This window comes from Heptranchias perlo, chromosome 17 (genome assembly GCF_035084215.1).
Source record: "Heptranchias perlo isolate sHepPer1 chromosome 17, sHepPer1.hap1, whole genome shotgun sequence".
NCBI lineage: Eukaryota > Metazoa > Chordata > Chondrichthyes > Hexanchiformes > Hexanchidae > Heptranchias > Heptranchias perlo.
Genome location: NC_090341.1, coordinates 18823902 through 18841223, shown reverse-complemented (window position 1 = coordinate 18841223; position 17322 = coordinate 18823902). Strand labels below are relative to the sequence as shown.

Below are 17322 nucleotides of genomic sequence, written 5' to 3'. Positions count from 1 at the left end.
AAACAGCCACAGGTCAAGCCTTCAAGATGACGGTGCATACAGTCACCCAAGATGAACAATACTACATTGTAGCTTGAGCAAAGTGTGAAATATTGATTGATTTAAGAATGGTGGTAAGATACTAACTAAGGCACAAGGTTACAAAAATTAACGTGTCAGGCCAAGAGTTGTGAAGCCTATTGTATTCTGTAGTTTGTCAATCAAAATTGGATCTGATGGTCTCAGCTCCTGTGTTTTATGAGGTTACAGAACTTTCTCTCTTGATCACTCACTTGTATACTGTCAGCTTTGACATGGGTTGAAAGGATTACAGCTAATGCAAATAATCCATATTCCTAAACTGGGGAAATATTGGAAATGTTCATGTGGCCAACATGAGAATGGAGCATCAATGTTCCTCTTTCAATGATAATTCAGATTCCAGTCAGTCAGTCCGTGATCAATCTTTTGTTTTATATAACCCAAACATGGACTGACACATTGGATCACCTTGATGAAATTTTTCTGGTTGCCTGAATATAATGTAGACACTGATAGTTCTGCAATAGCATCGAGTTCATACAGACTACATATGGCATCAATAGCAATTTATTGATCTGTCTGACTTTTTTAATGAATTGCAGTCAAACAATGATCCTTTTGGTTCTACATCCAAATTAAAAAGCATCAATGTTGTGTTCCTCAAGAGAGTTTCTGAGGCTATTTTATTCCTTATATTCAGAAATCCTATTCCATTCCACATGAAAACCCTGAGATTAAGATATTTGCATATTATACCCTTTAACAATAATAAGTGAGATGTCACTGGCATCCTTAATTATGATCTGAGTTGGTTAAGAGATGGTTAGTGTTAGCCAAAACAGCCATGACCAAACATTGACCCTTAGTTAGACCAGAGATATGCAAAACCGTAGCTTCCTCATCTATTTTTGAATTCTGCTCTGAGAGAATGTGATGATTGCTGTGTTGGATGTCAAATTAACCATCAAGCATTTATATTTCTCATGTAGAGTGGATTACCTCTCATGCTGAGCATATAAGCATTTCCTCCTTTGTAGTGGCAATCAGCTGCCACTACAGTGCCAAATAACTGTTTGTACAGCCTTAATCTGATCTACAATGGTATACTGATCAAACTATTTATGGTGGAGAGCGCCAACTCAGTTGCCTGGCTTTGACAATGTCATGTGATCTACCCTTTGCTGCTGATTCTAGGGAACAGGTAGATGAGAAGAGTTGCAAAAAGAGGACACATCAACACAGTGGCTCCAAGACAAATGTTCAACATTGCCTGTAATTTTTACCATGTATTACCTGTATATGGAACATTCTCCCTATCAGTAATGGAGCTGACTAGTACAGTGTTGGTGCCGTGCACCATCAGTACCTGCTTATCTGTGACAAGTAATATTCTGTCATTTATTCTGTACATATATAAGAAATACATAAGTTACGTGTAAGAATGTATGTTTCAGGAAACAGAAGGATTTAAGTCAGATCATCTGCTAAAAGTTTGAATTCACTGTAATCTAATGGGTCTAGTAATTCTGCAAACAATTATAATTTCTTTATAATACAAATTTCATGCAAATCTCCCAAAAATTATGGAACAATTGTAAAATTGCTTTTTAAAAAAAGTATACTTTGGAAATTAGAACCCAGACTTTTTCTGGCTAAACTTAGTTAAGTTGTACTTATTAATATGTTGCCCTTGTAAAAAGATTCAGGGTTCAGCTACCTGAAATATTTGATATGTGGTTATATGTTGGTTCTGATTGTGCATTTAAACAAACCCAATTACATCGCTGAATTTTGGTTCCCAAATTGTTCTAATAACCTTTCGCAGAATATGTGTGTGTAAGATCTTCAGTGATGTGACCCAATATCAAACTATTTGGTGCAATGAATGATTTATTTTTCCTGTTGGGTTATAGGGTTGAGCTGCTTGGTAAAGCAAGTGATTATGGCCTCATGTTGTCTATATGTAAAGGAAAAGCTGTTGGTGTTTTTCACATATACACAAAATACTATTAGCAGAGAAGTTTCATGATACAAAATCAACAAAAATCAGTGTTAATAATTCTTACCATAGCACCAAGATATTGAGATGGTCTCAAAGAAAACAAGAAAGAGCAAAGACATTCCACTAGCAGAGTAGTAGTCAAAAAGTTTAAAGACATACAGACCACCCTAGGGAAAAAATGATAATATATTGCTATAGGTAGCTTCTCATTTAATACATCATTCTTAAGTATCATTTAGTTGTGCACCAGTTGCATATTATGATAGGCACCCTAATTGCATTCTCAGTCTTTAGCTGCTCTAAATATAACTGACAGATTAACTAGCTTGACAATATCTGCTCTGTAGATAATTCTGATCCATCAGGTGAAAGTAAGTTTGCAATATAAGCATATTTTTCACATCACAAAAATGGAATTGCCATTAATGTATTTTGTGCAACACTTACGATACATTTTAAACAAGCTTCAGTATAATTTAAGTATCTACTTTCAGCCTTTATGTGCATATTGTACAGATCTAAGCACAGAAGCATTACTTACCCTATATATGCTGATACATATAGTGACTGACGATGGTTAACTGATAATTATTATATTATCTCTACTCTGGTTGTTTTTAATATTGCACTTCTAAGAGAAGAGCGCAGAGGAATCATACTCCTACTAAATACCTTTTTTCAAAACTTTTAATCCTTAAGGAATTACACACAGCCTTTATAACATGTTACTCCTTGAAAACACTGTATAATGATGTCACTAAGTCAGTCAGTTAGGACCAATTATGTATATTTCTATGCTTATTTGCAATATAATTATATATATCTTTGTACCAAATATGTATTCTATTGCACTAAAAGCAACTATCAATCTCATTTCAGTGCTAGTTTGTTTGCCCTAAATATGACAATTCAGAAATACAATTCGCTGGTCATGATAAAATCTAGTTCTGACATTCAAAAATTGGTTTTCCAATTGTGTAAATGCTACTAAAATTATTAGTTAAGTGATGTCTGGATAACACAGATCTCATTGTGCATATTTCTCATCCAAATATAGAATCAAATAGTTGTCCTATTCACTCCTTATATATGAAAGTTCTAATCCAAACAACATTCTAATTCAAGCAAAATATTTCTTAACAATTCATTCACATACTTCTTATTTACATTCAGCTGTATTCATACCTAGGCCCAGTGATAAATTAATATATTAAACTTCTGATTACAAGAGATGAAAAGTTTGAAGAGTTAGATAGTAAAAAAGAAAAAATCAGCCTGGTGGGAAGCCTAAATAAGGAACAATTGCCAAACAAAGGGAATCCAATTTATAATGTGTTTTTATTAATGAACTGAGTATAGGAAACAAAAGTGGGGAACTAAAGCCATTGATCAAAATAGAAAGTCATGATATAATAAGTTACGGAAACGTGGCAATTAAATATTCCTTAGGTATAAACTTTAAGAAGGGATATGGAATGAAGAAAGAGAGGAAGGGTGGCAATATTAAATAGACAATATCAAGGCACTGAAGTGTAAGGATTTCAATAGAGAAGTAATCCCAACAGAATCCCTTTAGATTGAACTGAGGGATAGCAAGGAGTATATTATAGTCTGCCAAACAGAGGAAAGGAAATTGAAGCTCAAAGTTGTAGACAAATTAAGGAGGAATGTATTGACAATAGAGTTTTAATTGTAAGAGATTTTATGTATGTAAAAATAAACTGGGATAGAGAAAATATCTGTGGCAAAAAAGGGGCCTTTTTTGAAATGTGTTCCAGACTATTCTCTCAGTTAGTTTGTTGATAGTCCAAAATGGAAGGAGGCGCTAATTGACCTGGTTCAGGGTAATGACGCAGAGCAAGTTGGACAACTAAAAATAGGGAAGGATTTGGAACACAGAGGCCGCAATATAATTAGGTTCAGTGTAAAAACTGAAAAAGGAAAAGAAGAACAAACTATAATATGATAGAAAAGGACCTTGCTCTGATTAAATGAAAGGGAAAATTGGCAAATAGAACCACAGATCAGCAAAAGGAAAGATTTAAACAGGAGATGGAAAGGGTACAAACCAGGTACATTGCATTGAGGAAAAATGGGGCAAAAATTGTTTTATCAATAGTTCTGATCCACATAATAAAAGTAAGATATATCAAAGACTGGTGTGCCATGGATGAATAGAGAAATTAGATCAAATTTGAAACTGAAAACCCATTTAATGCTTACAAGGCAAGTAATAAACATGAAGGTGAGGACACATATAAAGAAGACAAGGCAGCTACAGAAAGGGAGATTAGAAAGGCTAAGTATGAGATATGAGGGAGCATGAAATAAAAAAATGTAAAGGGCAATAAAAATATGTTCTATAGGTATATTACTAGTAAGAGAATAGTCAAGGCAGCGGTCCAGTTGCTAAGAAATGAAGGAGGCAAGCTTGTAACGGAGAGTGAGGGAATGGCAGTGATACTAAACAAACACTACTACAATTTTCAGAGCGCAGGTAAATATTGCTGAACCACCAGAGGTGGGTATAGAACTGTTAGTGAAGGTTATTATTCAAAAGGAAAATAGTACTAAAGAAGTTTCTCAAAGTTAAGGTAGACAAATCACCAGGGCCTGATGGTTTACATCCAAAGATCCTGAGGAAAACTAGGGCAGAAATATTGGAGGCTCTGACTATAATTTTCCAAGATTCTAAGAAAGGAAAATTGTGTCAGAGGACTGGAGGATGGCAAATATAACACTGCTCTTCAAAAAAGGAGACAGTAATAAACCAGGAAATTATAGGCCAGTGTTCCTCAGTTTTTGGTAAACTGCTAGGTCTAGATTTTTTTCTGTGGCAGTGTTTCTGTCTGAGGTGTATCAGGACAGGACTTCTGCCTGCTGGTCTCTCCCCTCTTCTGAGATAAATGACCAGTTAATCTTCTTAGTTGAGGAATAAATGTTGGATAGGACACCAGGAGAAATGCCCTGCTCTTAGAATAGTGCCATGGGATCAATTACGTCCACCTCAACAAGCAGACAGGGGCTTGGTTTGACGTCTCATCTGAAAGACGGCACCTCCAACAATACAGATCTCCCTCACAACACCACTATAGTGACATCTAGATTATGTTTCAAGTACTACTATTGGGCTTGAATCCATGATTTTCTGACTCAGAGACAAGAGTGCTACCACTGAGCCAGACTGACACTTAGCACTTTCTTTTGGGAGCACACCATAGGAGGGGGAAAAGTAAATAGTGGCAGCTCCTGCCACAACATACAGTGGCCAATAATGTCAGATGGAGAAAGATATTTTAAAATTTATTTTAAATCTCCTGCATTGTCTATTTCAAACACACTATTCAAATATGGGTGGGTGTATTCAAAGTCTACCATCACTTCTGGTGGAAAAAGATAGTGGTAGATATCAGGGAGCTGATTTCCCACCACGATTCTCATTCCCATCCTCCTTGTAACTGCACCAAAATGGGCATAAGGAGAGAGGACAATCTGAGCTCTAAAATCTATAATGCAAGATAAAATTATTAAGGACATGAAGAAATGGGAGTTAATTTAAAGGGCAGGTCATGTTTGACCAAACTTATGTAATTCTTTGAAGAAATAACAGAATGGATGGATAATGTAAAGGCTCTGGTTGTATTAATATGGATTTTCAAAAAGCATTTGATAAACTTCCACATATGGCAAACAAAATGCTACAGTGAATTAAGGGAAATGCGGCTACATAAATATAGAGTTGTTTGGAGGGCAGAAAGCAAACAGTTGCGATAAAGGATAGGGTGAATTTTCCTGGATTAGAAGGATATGGTGAGTGGTGTGCTATATGTTGGGGTTGCTATAATTTATGTTAAGAATTGAGTGAACAATGTCAAAATTCACTGATGACATTACATTTTGACAAGGATTCTGAAAATGGAAAAAGGACATTAGCTGACAGGATGGGCTGATAGGTGACAGATGCAGTTTAATTTTTAAAAATGTGAAGTAGTACATTTTGTAACTAGGAATTGGGAAAAGAAGTACATCTTGAATGGTAAGATTTTAAAATTAGTAGAGGATCAGAGGTACCTGTGTGCAGAAACACAGCTCATTAACAGTGTTTTTTTAATTCATTCATGGGATGTGGGCGTCGCTGGCAAGGCCGGCATTTATTGCCCATCCCTAATTCTCCTTGAGAAGGTGGTGGTGAGCCGCCTTCTTGAACCACTGCAGTCTGTGTGGTGACGGTTCTCCCACAGTGCTGTTAGGAAGGGAGTTCCAGGATTTTGACCCAGCGACGATGAAGGAACGGCGATATATTTCCAAGTCGGGATGGTGTGTGACTTGGAGGGGAACGTGCAGGTGGTGTGGTTCACATGTGCCTGCTGCTCTTGTCCTCCTAGGTGGTAGAGGTCGCGGGTTTGGGAGGTGCTATCGAAGAAGCCTTGGCGAGTTGCTGCAGTGCATCCTGTGGATGGTACACACTGCAGCAACTGTGCACCGGTGGTGAAGGGGGTGAATGTTTAGGGTGATGGATGGGATGCCAATCAAGCGGGCTGCTTTGTTCTGGATGGTGTTGAGCTTCTTGAGTGTTGTTGGAGCTGCACTCATCCAAGCAAGTGGAGAGTATTCCATCACACTCCTGACTTGTGCCTTGTAGATGGTGGAAAGGCTTTGGGGAGTCAGGAGGTGAGTCACTCGCCGCAGAATACCCAGCCTCTGACCTGCTCTTGTAGCCACAGTATTTATATGGCTGGTCCAGTTACGTTTCTGGTCAATGGTGACCCCCAGGATGTTGATGGTGGGTGATTCGGCGATGGTAATGCCGTTGAATGTCAAGAGGAGGTGGTTAGACTCTCTCTTGTTGGAGATGGTCATTGCCTGGCACTTATCTGGCGTGAATGTTACTTGCCACTTATCAGCCCAAGCCTGGATGTTGTCCAGGTCTTGCTGCATGCGGGCAAGGACTGCTTCATTATTTAAGGGGTTGCGAATGGAACTGAACACAGTGCAATCATCAGCGAACATCTCCATTTCTGACCTTATGATGGAGGGGAGGTCATTGATGAAGCAGCTGAAGATGGTTGGGCCTAGGACACTGCCTTGAGGAACTCCTGCAGCAATGTCCTGGGGCTGAGATGATTGGCCTCCAACAGCCACTACCATCTTCCTTTGTGCTAGGTATGACTCCAGCCACTGGAGAGTTTTCCCCCTGATTCCCATTGACTTCAATTTTACTAGGGCTCCTTGGTGCCACACTCGGTCAAATGCTACCTTGATGTCAAGGGCAGTCACTCTCACCTCACCTCTGGAATTCAGCTCTTTTGTCCATGTTTGGACCAAGGCTGTAATGAGGTCGGGAGCCGAGTGGTCCTGGCGGAACCCAAACTGAACATTGGTGAGCAGGTTATTGGTGACTAAGTGCCGCTTGATAGCACTGTCGACGACACCTTCCATCACTTTGCTGATGATTGAGAGTAGACTGATGGGGCGGTAATTGGCCGGATTGGATTTGTCCTGCCTTTTGTGGACAGGACATACCTGGGCAATTTTCCACATTGTCGGGTAGATGCCAGTGTTGTAGCTGTACTGGAACAGCTTAGCTAGAGGCGCAGCTAGTTCTGGAGCACAAGACTTCAGTACTACAGCTGGGATGTTGTCGGGGCCCATAGCCTTTGCTGTATCCAGTGCACTCAGCCGTTTCTTGATATCATGTGGAGTGAATCGAATTGGCTGAAGACTGGCTTCTGTGATGGTGGGAATATCGGGAGGAGGCCGAGATGGATCATCCACTCGACACGAGTGGATAAGGCCACGAAAAGGCAAGCAGTATACTGGGTTTTATATCTAGAGGCATAGAATACATAAGCAATGAGGTAATGTTGAGATTGTACAAGGTCTTAGTTAGTCCACAGTTGGAGTATTGAATAGAATTTTGGGCACCTCATTATAGGAAGGATATAAAAGTAGTGGAAAAAGTACATAGTAGGTTCACGACGGATAAGCTGTTACAGTTATGAAGAGAAACTTGAGAAGTTAGAGCTTTTTCACTGAAACTGAGAAGGTTGAGGGGCGACCTGATCAAGATCTTCAAGATTATGAAGGGCTATGATAGGGTAAATCGTAATAATTGATTACATTGGTCAGTGAGACAGTAACAAAAGGGAACAAATTTAAGATAATTAGCATAAGAATTAAACGGGTGGCTAGAAAACCATTTCATTACACAGAGAATAGTTGGAAAGTAGAATTATCTGCCACAAACAATTGTTGAAATAAAGTCAATAAATTATTTTAAAAGGGAATTAGCTAGTTGCTTGATAAAGAGAAATCCTGAAAGTTAAGGGAAGTGAGCAAGGGAGTGGGATTAGACCAGATCACTCATGTGGAGGGAAAACATCAGGGAAGACTTGTTAGGGTAAATGGCCTGTTTCTGTGCTGTACCATTCTAGATTCTATGATAAGGCCTAATGCATTTACTCACCTTTAGTTTGAAAATGTGACAGATACGTTTAATGCTTTAAATATAGGTTTTGAAAATAGCCATTTGAAATGTTACTTAAAGCTTTTACTGAAATGTTTTTGATTGTTCTGAAATCTGACAAATGTTAACCTGAGGGAAAACATTTCCAGAATCTATGAAAAAGAAACTGGCATAGTTTTCATCAGCAAATTCATTGAAACAATGTCAAATAGACAGCACCTTACACAATATAGATCCCACCAATAGAAACTACAGCATTATAGCTACATGGCCCCACAATTTTAATTTTAATTTCAGGGGTACCCATTAAAATAACATGCTCCCCAAAACAATAAGTGAAACGCATGTTTTATTTTGAAGATACTGGATCACAAAATTTAAAAATACAATTAAGTTGCTGGTGGTTCAGTTGGGAAATGCAATACCTAATGCAAAATTGATCTGTAGACACCTAGAATATCATAGGCTCTGTCCCAATCAGTTAGTTGATCTCAGCTGGAGTAGTCATAGGACGCTAGAATTGGCCTTAGTGGCCAGGCCTATGGAGGTAAAAATTAGCTAGGATTTCTGCTCCTCATCACTATTCAATGGTCCTTGCTAGAAAGTGCACATATTTTGATTTTAGGTGAGGACAACATCTGTCTTGGCTGTGATGCTACCCAGAGTTAAGTAGCCAGGTGACACCCACTGTCTTGACTCTCTCTTTTATAATGCTGTAATGTTTCCTACATGGCTGTATAGCACTTTTGGACATCCTGAGGCCATGAAAGGTGTTGTATAAATGCAAGTCCTTATTTCTTTCTCATGCATGAAGAATGGCTATTTGGGCAAGATACCAAGGGACCAGTCACTGTTGGTGGAACTAAACCCCACAAATTAGTGTCCTCAGGATAGCAGGCAAGAAAATTGGACTAAATACAGTTGCATTTGTTTGTTTGTTGATTTATTATTCTGTCTTAACTAAAGAAAGCCTAAAGATTGTGGACGTCTATTTATTGAACAGCCATCTTTTAAAAAATAAGCACTTCTCATTAATTAGCACTTTTGTCTGTGTATCCAATGTAAAGCCAGGCTACGTTGTTTGTACTCCAAATGGGTATGATGCACCAATCTGTTCATGTGTTATTTTTAAATAATATAACTTCAAAGGTGAACCAAATTTGTTCTTTCTCAGAAGTGATTTTTCGGCGGGGGGGGGAGGGGAATGGTTCAAAAAAGTATCACAGAAAGGTGAGGCAATGCAGTTCAATAACATGAAAATTTGATGTTAAAATATGAGTGGGGGAATTGCATTTTCTGGGAGCACTGCAATTGCTTTTAACTGTTTTGAATGGATATTAATCTATAGCTAATAATATCAAATTCATAAAGAATCCAAAGGCTCATTTCCTGATCAGGCACTCCCATATTGTGGAGCCCCAGCCCCTGATTTTCCGTCCATTTAAATGAATGGACAAAAAAAATCAGGGCCTGTGGGCCCACAAATTCCCAACCAGTGCTCCCTTTAAGTGCTGTTCCTCAGTGGCAATCAGCCCTAACATGTTCTTAGTTGACAAACAGTAGCTATAATTTTAATATTTAAATATTGTTTATTATTTGCATTTTGAATTTTGTTCTCATCAAATTGCAGGAGATGTAAGTAATATAAGTTTTTCCCACACTTTTCGAACTCCCTATCAAACTCTCGCATATCATGTTTAAAATGTGTTAAATGTAAGGGAAACATGCCTTTACACTGCCCAAACCCTAACCTCAACCTCAGAAGAACATGTCCTATTCCACTAGTATGACATTTTCATTTCTATATCAGTCTGAGTGGCACTGTCAATTACAGTTGTGACAAACATGGGCAATTTTGTGCTCTGGACTCATACCCATTAAGGACTGGATTGAGAAAATACAAACTCATTTTATTTAGAATGCTCACATTAAGGAAACTTTCACTGATAATTCTGGGTTGGATAAAGGAAAGTTTAATAACCCTCTGTACCATCCAACTGCACATTTCAAACTAACCTCAACCTAAATTAGGAAAAGTAAACTTTGCTAAGTAATTGATCTTTTACTGAAATCAAAATGTTTAAAATAATGGCAATGACACAGTTTATTATGTTTTCAATTTATTTTATTGCTGCGCCCTCACTGGATTGTTCCCAGGTTAATCTGATGGGTTGAGTCTCAGCCATTTACCTCATGTTGGGCGGAACATTCCGAGACCCCTTGCCATGGATATTAATGGACAGAAGAATCACCTGTGATTTTCCAATCAGCCTCCTGCTGCATCCCAGGCGAGTGGGACAGAGACCTAGGAAAGTTCCGGCCATTATCTAATCCAGTGAAACTGTTCTTTTAAAAAGAGTGAAGTGACACAGTTTTGGCAATAAAATTTAAGTTTTGATTCAGGATTTGTTACTTTTAAATATTGTTTAAATTTGAAATGTGCTTACAGATCTGTCACAGTGCTGCTTATGGGATGTTGCACTGTTTTATAATGATACCAGCTAAAGTGCAACTATACTCAACCAAGCCTGCCCTTTTAAAGCCACAAAGTCTAACTGCTGTAAATAAGAGATCTTGAGGTCAATTAGAGGTTAACTGTTGTTAGTGAGGGAAGCTTGCAGATTGCTGTGTAAATTTCTGGCTCCAGGTCAGAAGAAACTGTCTGAAATAACTGCACTTCTTTAGACATATATTTTTGATGTTTCAAAATGCTGGGGTCAGTTTTAACTTTTGGTGCAAAATGGCCGGGTGGCAGGGCAGGTGCCCTTTGTTACTGCCATGATGCCAAAGCCGTTTTGAGGCCTGAGCCTCATTTGCAAGCTGCACATGCTAAACCAGTGCTCCAATGCAATTTGCTGGATGGGGAGGGCAGGAAATCAGCCAGCTCCTATGTGGCACCAGCTAACAGTCCGGGCCAGGGGGAGTGATCCGGGGGACACACATGGGCTAGCAGCAGGCCGGAGTATTTTTGTGGAGTCAGGAGGATAGATAGATAGATTTTTGGAGACTAGGGGAATCAAGGGATGGGGGATCGGACAGGAAAGTGGAGTTGAGGTTGAAGATCAGCCATGATCTTATTGAATGGCAGAGCAGGTTCGAGGGCCATATGGCCTTCACCTGTTCCTATTTCTTATGGTTCTTATGAACATTCCTGTTGTTCCTAGCCCCACAAACATAAAAGGTGAAAAAAGTTTACGGCTATTTTTTAAACTGCTTCCAGCGGTCCCTTTAAGGACTGATGATTAGGTTGCTCAATGCCAGTATAAATGGATGTAATGTGCATGGCGCATACCCTGTCCATTTGTACATCAAAATTGCAGTTGAGGCCCTAGATATGTCATAGGACCCCAATTTGCATTTTGAAAGTGGTCTTCCACCTGAAACAGGCAGGCGCTCCGGCTGCCCATCTAAAGGCTCCTACCAAGATGGTGGTGGCTGCAGTCCCAGCGTAAACAGGGCAGTAAGTGACCCAATGTCATTTTCAGGCTGCCACCGCACCATTTACACTGGGTAGCTGCAGTAAAATTTGGACCTGTGATGTCCGAAATGTGATGAATGTGCACTAGAAGCAATATTTTTCTATACAGATGCTGTGGATTTGCTTTGTTTCAATTTCATCCCAACCAAAATCAGAGTTGAATAACCACAAATCATGTTATGTTATGGCTATTTTTCTGCAGCAAAATATTATACTGTATCTGTCACTTCTTCAGATGGAAATCAGCTTAAATCTAGAGATTGCATATTTAATACAGTTTCATGGAAATTGATTGTAATTTACCTGGGTAATGTTAGATAGTCCTATCAAATATGAAATAACACAGACCACGGCAATGAAAATTTCTCTCCTTCCTCGTAACACTTTGGGAAACTCATCCACCAAAGCAGTTATAAAGCCTTCCACAGTGCAAAACTGAAAATTAAGAAATATTGCACAGGAACATCAGTTTATTTTTCCTTTAGACTATATAAGTATTTTTTGTAAACAGCAATAGCTTATTTATACTTCCTATTATTGTACAGCATCTTCCTTTGTTTGTACAAATGTAAAATAAAATGTACAAACATGGCCATTCCTTATTATCAAATCAGTAATTATTTTAACTTCTTTTTGACAGCACTGCATTTGGAAATTAGCCAGAAATCTGAAGGTTTTGATGTGATTTTACAAATGGCAGGGTGCTGAATCAAAAACAGGAAAAGAGTTCTTGAACGAGGCGAATGGATCCTTGGTCCCTCCCCCAATGGCTGTCTTTTCTTTTCTTCATGCTTCAACCTCATTTTGTTTTAAAATTAATTTTTCTTTCCTCTTTTCTCTATTGAGTGCCATTCTGTTCTCTGAATAAGTTTGTAATCTTTAATTTTATTGAACTTCTAAAATATTTTCTTTCTTTTTTCTTTATATTCTCCCTCTTTCACATACATATTGCCCAACAAAACACCTTCCAAACAAAACAGCGCAAAGTTGTAAATTGGGCAGATAGAGTTTACACCGTAAAGGTGGAGAGAAGATCTGAGGTAATTTTTTCACCGTAATGTGTGTATTACTTCTGAAAATCCCACTCTGTGACTGGCTGCTAGAAGGTGAAAAAAGAGTAACTCAAGTTGATTTGCTCTTCAGCCTTGTGGAAAAGTACCTAGCCTTCACTCAACTCCCTCTCCTGTTAGCACAACTGAGTTTGGGAACTCACTGTGTGAGTAGTGGCAAGTGTAATTACATCTTGCTACTCCATTACACACTGAGCATGTTGGCACACGAACCTACATCTGAAGAAACAAAGTACAAGGTTCAACAGGTTCAACATCCAATTGTCGTTTTATGGAAACTGTGTTGAAGGAAGAAAATGTCTCCTCTCAAAATCTAGCTTTTAAATATATATTATTCATTTTTATAAAATATATTTACTCAAAATCTGGAAAGAAACCAATTTTGTAATCTACTTTGTAAATAAATTGTCCAGGGCAGTGTGCCACAGAGCAACTCTTGCTTTCCTAGACAAATATTGCCAAATGTAAAGAAAAAATATTGCAATTGCCTGCCTCAGTCACTCTTGCTATTAAATGTTGACCACATTGTTGCTTTAGCCATCTGCCAAACTCATCTCATCTTATCTCACGGGGAACCTTCTCAGCCTGTGCACTGAGCATGAATTTATTTAGACTGTTGTACAGTGCAATCTTCAATGGAAGCTTGCATTGAGAATAGAGCGATTCTTCACACTGACATATTTAGACAGCCTAACTTGGATTACTATTGACACACAAAACATTGATTTTACCAAGAAATGTGATTTTTATTACAGCATTTTATCCTAGAAATTGCAGTAGGAACACAGCCAAGGGCTAATCAGCAGTGTTACCCATAGCAACAGGAAATTGTTCAGTACTGATGTGCGGCTGAGGCAAGGCTTGGATATGTCTGCACCTGTCAGGCACAATCAGCAAAGGCATTCTTGGTGTTTTTTTCCCCATAACCATTAAATTCGCAGAGAATATATGAAGCAAGTGGCAGGATATATCTCTGGCTAAGCCGACCAGCTCTATAAATTCACAGAAATATACAATAATTCTGTATTGTAGTACAAAATATAATCAACTTGTTTTTACTCAGGTGTAATGTAAAATGCTTCTTACACTGTAAATCTTGCAATTCAAATTTGTTTAAATAGCATAATTTTTAAAATATTCAACTATATTGAACAAATTTTAAATGTTATTAGTAACAACTGCTCACAATTTCAAATACAAATATGTACAAAGATTTTTGCCATACAATTTTTATTTTGTATTAAAATTTTAATAAATTGCAATTAATCAAGAAAGAGAATTACCTGGTGATTGAATCTATTCAAAAATGAACAATAGCAATTCTTATTACTGACACGTCAAATTAAATACAACATGAAGTGCTGAAGTTGAAGCTTACCTGGCTGTCAATCCCAAGCATAAGTAACATTGAAAAGAAGAGAATGGACCAAAGTGGAGATATTGGTAATTGTGTCACTGCCTCAGGGTATGCCAAAAATGCCAGACCAGGACCTTAGAAAAGAAATAAAAATTAAGTATTATCTGTTTTATGTTCAAGGGCAAACATAGCTACATGGGTAAGATTAAATATGGTATGATGTAATTTCTCTAAGATAATTTTCAGTGTAGGAATACACGGTTAGAATGAACTAAAAGCATAAGAATGAGAAAAGATTATCCATTCACAGACCACGTTCATGATCAAGGACTCTACTCAACCCATTATGTTGCTGCAAAGTTCATATCAAGGATAATAGTGTTAAACTACAGAATATCTAATGTTACATCCTACATTACTCTTCCTTGGCTTGTTGCCTTCCCTTGTCATGGCATTTCCATGATCTCAAGGACCACTGTATTCCACAGAGCTTATGGTTATCTTTATCCTCACCACCCTTGTTCCTGCTTCCAACCAGATATTTATTTTCGTGTCTTTAAAGGTGCTAATTCACTGTTTTGTTGGCAGGCTAGATTATATATTTATGGAGAAAAAAATCTTTTATTCTTTAGTCTTGCTTACTTTAGAGAAACCCCCCTTTTTAATTATATACACTTATCTTCCTAATTAGGAGTACATATGTTATATTCTTATACTTGGATAATATTGGAGTTTATATTTTAATGTATGCTTGATTTTGGATACTATTGACCTCATGCATTAATATATTCTCTAGGCACTTAAAAACAGGTATAGTTTTCAAAAAATCTGGTATGATTTATTTCAAACTGTTGCCAATTGGTTGGATTTTGCATCTGATTCAAAGATTTTTAGGGTTTCCTACCATTCTCTTTTTTTTAAAAGTGAAAGCATGACTCTGTACATTTGCTGGACACCATTAGATTGATGGTGTCCAGCTCTGTCTGAATTCAATACAGTACTTTATATGTATGAAACACACATTCCACTTACCATGTTTTGACAGTTAGAATGAATAAGTGGGTAATAATTATAATCTAATTGTGCCAATGGTGATGATAGCAAGAGATTAGCAATTAGTCTCAGGTCTGTAGCATTAGCCATCTAAGATCTTCAGGTCCTTCCACATACATTGCAACGAAAACTAGCATCTGAATATTCCAACTGCAGTCTATTTTCCTGTTGTTCTTGCTTGATCTTCTTGTCTGGCCACCAAGAGAGTGTTTTCCTTCCTTCTCTTGTTAAAGTACAGTCCTGAGAAGTCTGTCCTGCGACATTTTCAGCATCTCTCCAGACCATCTCATTTACGTTTACAGCAAAATGTGGTCAATGCTGGTTAATGTTTCTCTGATGACTATGTTCAATGTTTTTTTATTGGGGGGTGGTCTCGTGATGCTATTTGACATGAAGAATGGTGCAGCAGCATCGCATGTGGAACTTCTCTAGCTCTTTGTGCTAGTTATAACTATTCAAGTTGTACAATTAAAGAGTAGGGACTTTATTCACAACAGCATGATGGACTCTGATTTCAGTTTTCAACCTAATACCATGTTGGTTCCAAAGGTATTCCATTTCTACAGAAGCCAGGACTAGTCTTCTCGGTATAGCTGCAGACTTCCAAGTCTATTATCCCATCACTCGATTATATTCTACCCAGGTAAGTAAAAGGTGTCACAGATTTCAGTGTAGGACTCTCGATCTTGATGGAGGATGGAGAGGACGTGTTCTGAGGCGCAGGGTGATAGATCAGTTCTGCCTTTTTCAGGTTGATTATAAGGCCAAATCATTTCACAGATATTTTGTAAAACGGTCCCGAATGTATGGCAAATCCTCTTCTGTGTGAGCCACAGTATGTGCAGTGAGCTCAGAAAAGCATTTCTTTCTTCGCCATGGTACAATGAAGACAATACCTTAAAGAGTAGATTTTAGTAATATTTCCTTTTGGGAGCGACGTACGTTGAGACAGAGTTACAGAAACAAACACTTGTGGCATCCATGAGCATTTATAAGTAACGCCGATGAAGCATATTCGTTGCAGGAGTGCAATAAGTACTCCAAAATCACAAACAAGCATAACATGTTATCATTAAAGGTCACTCCAGAAATCTATTTTTCAGGGGGTGGTAATGGGGAAAATAAAAGTGTCTGGTATACAACATCAAATATTCGCTAACATCATTCAGAAGAAATGATACCGATACTTTCATAATGAGGTTAGGATGGGTCTAAATCTGTGCATTAGATATTTAATAAGTATACCTTGTAAAACGGCTTAAACACGGGTATGCACGTACCTGAAGCAGCCACATCTGCTATAGACCTGTTTGTCACATGTGCCATGAAGCCTACGATGGAGAAAATGACAAAGCCAGCAAACATACTGGTGGTGGAATTTATACAGCAGACGATAATCGAGTCCCTGAAGTAAGGAGGAAAAAAACAACATTGCTTCTAGTTTCCTCATACGATTGATGGAAGAATGCTGTTTAATATGCGCTCATATATAATTATTTTGTCTGTAGCGCTTGCAAAGTTACAGAATTAATTTCTTGGACAGCAACAAATCAGCACCAACCATGCAATGCCGTGCAATGGTGGGCCGAGGATTCCCGCTTGTGATTCGCCAAACAATTGAGTTGTTGATATCAAATGTCATTATTGAGAAGCACTGAGTGGAGGTTAAGCACTTCCTCACTGGGTCAGAAGGAAAATGGGCGAGCCTCAACGTCAGGCTGCTCCTGGACACCTCCTAGTAGTTGGTGATGAACAGCATTGACTGAGGCTTGGGAGCAGGTCAGCTTGCTGCCTTCCTGCTGCAGTTTGTTCATGGTTCACTTTAGTTTTATCGTATTTAAGAGGCAGACAGAAAGAAAGATGCCCAAAATATCC

The 17322-nt window shown here is 38.2% G+C and overlaps 1 protein-coding gene across 1 annotated transcript in view; it reads right to left on the bottom strand.

The window, feature by feature from the left end:
• slc6a1b (solute carrier family 6 member 1b) overlaps positions 1–17322 on the bottom strand; it is a 38253-nt gene that overhangs the window by 14891 nt on the left and 6040 nt on the right. The window contains exons 8-11 of the mRNA XM_067999109.1: positions 16728–16852; positions 14416–14528; positions 12271–12402; positions 2088–2190 (exon numbers count right to left, since the gene is read on the bottom strand). Coding sequence (XP_067855210.1) covers positions 2088–2190; positions 12271–12402; positions 14416–14528; positions 16728–16852 — 473 coding nt within the window. The remainder of the gene's footprint in view (positions 1–2087; positions 2191–12270; positions 12403–14415; positions 14529–16727; positions 16853–17322) is intronic.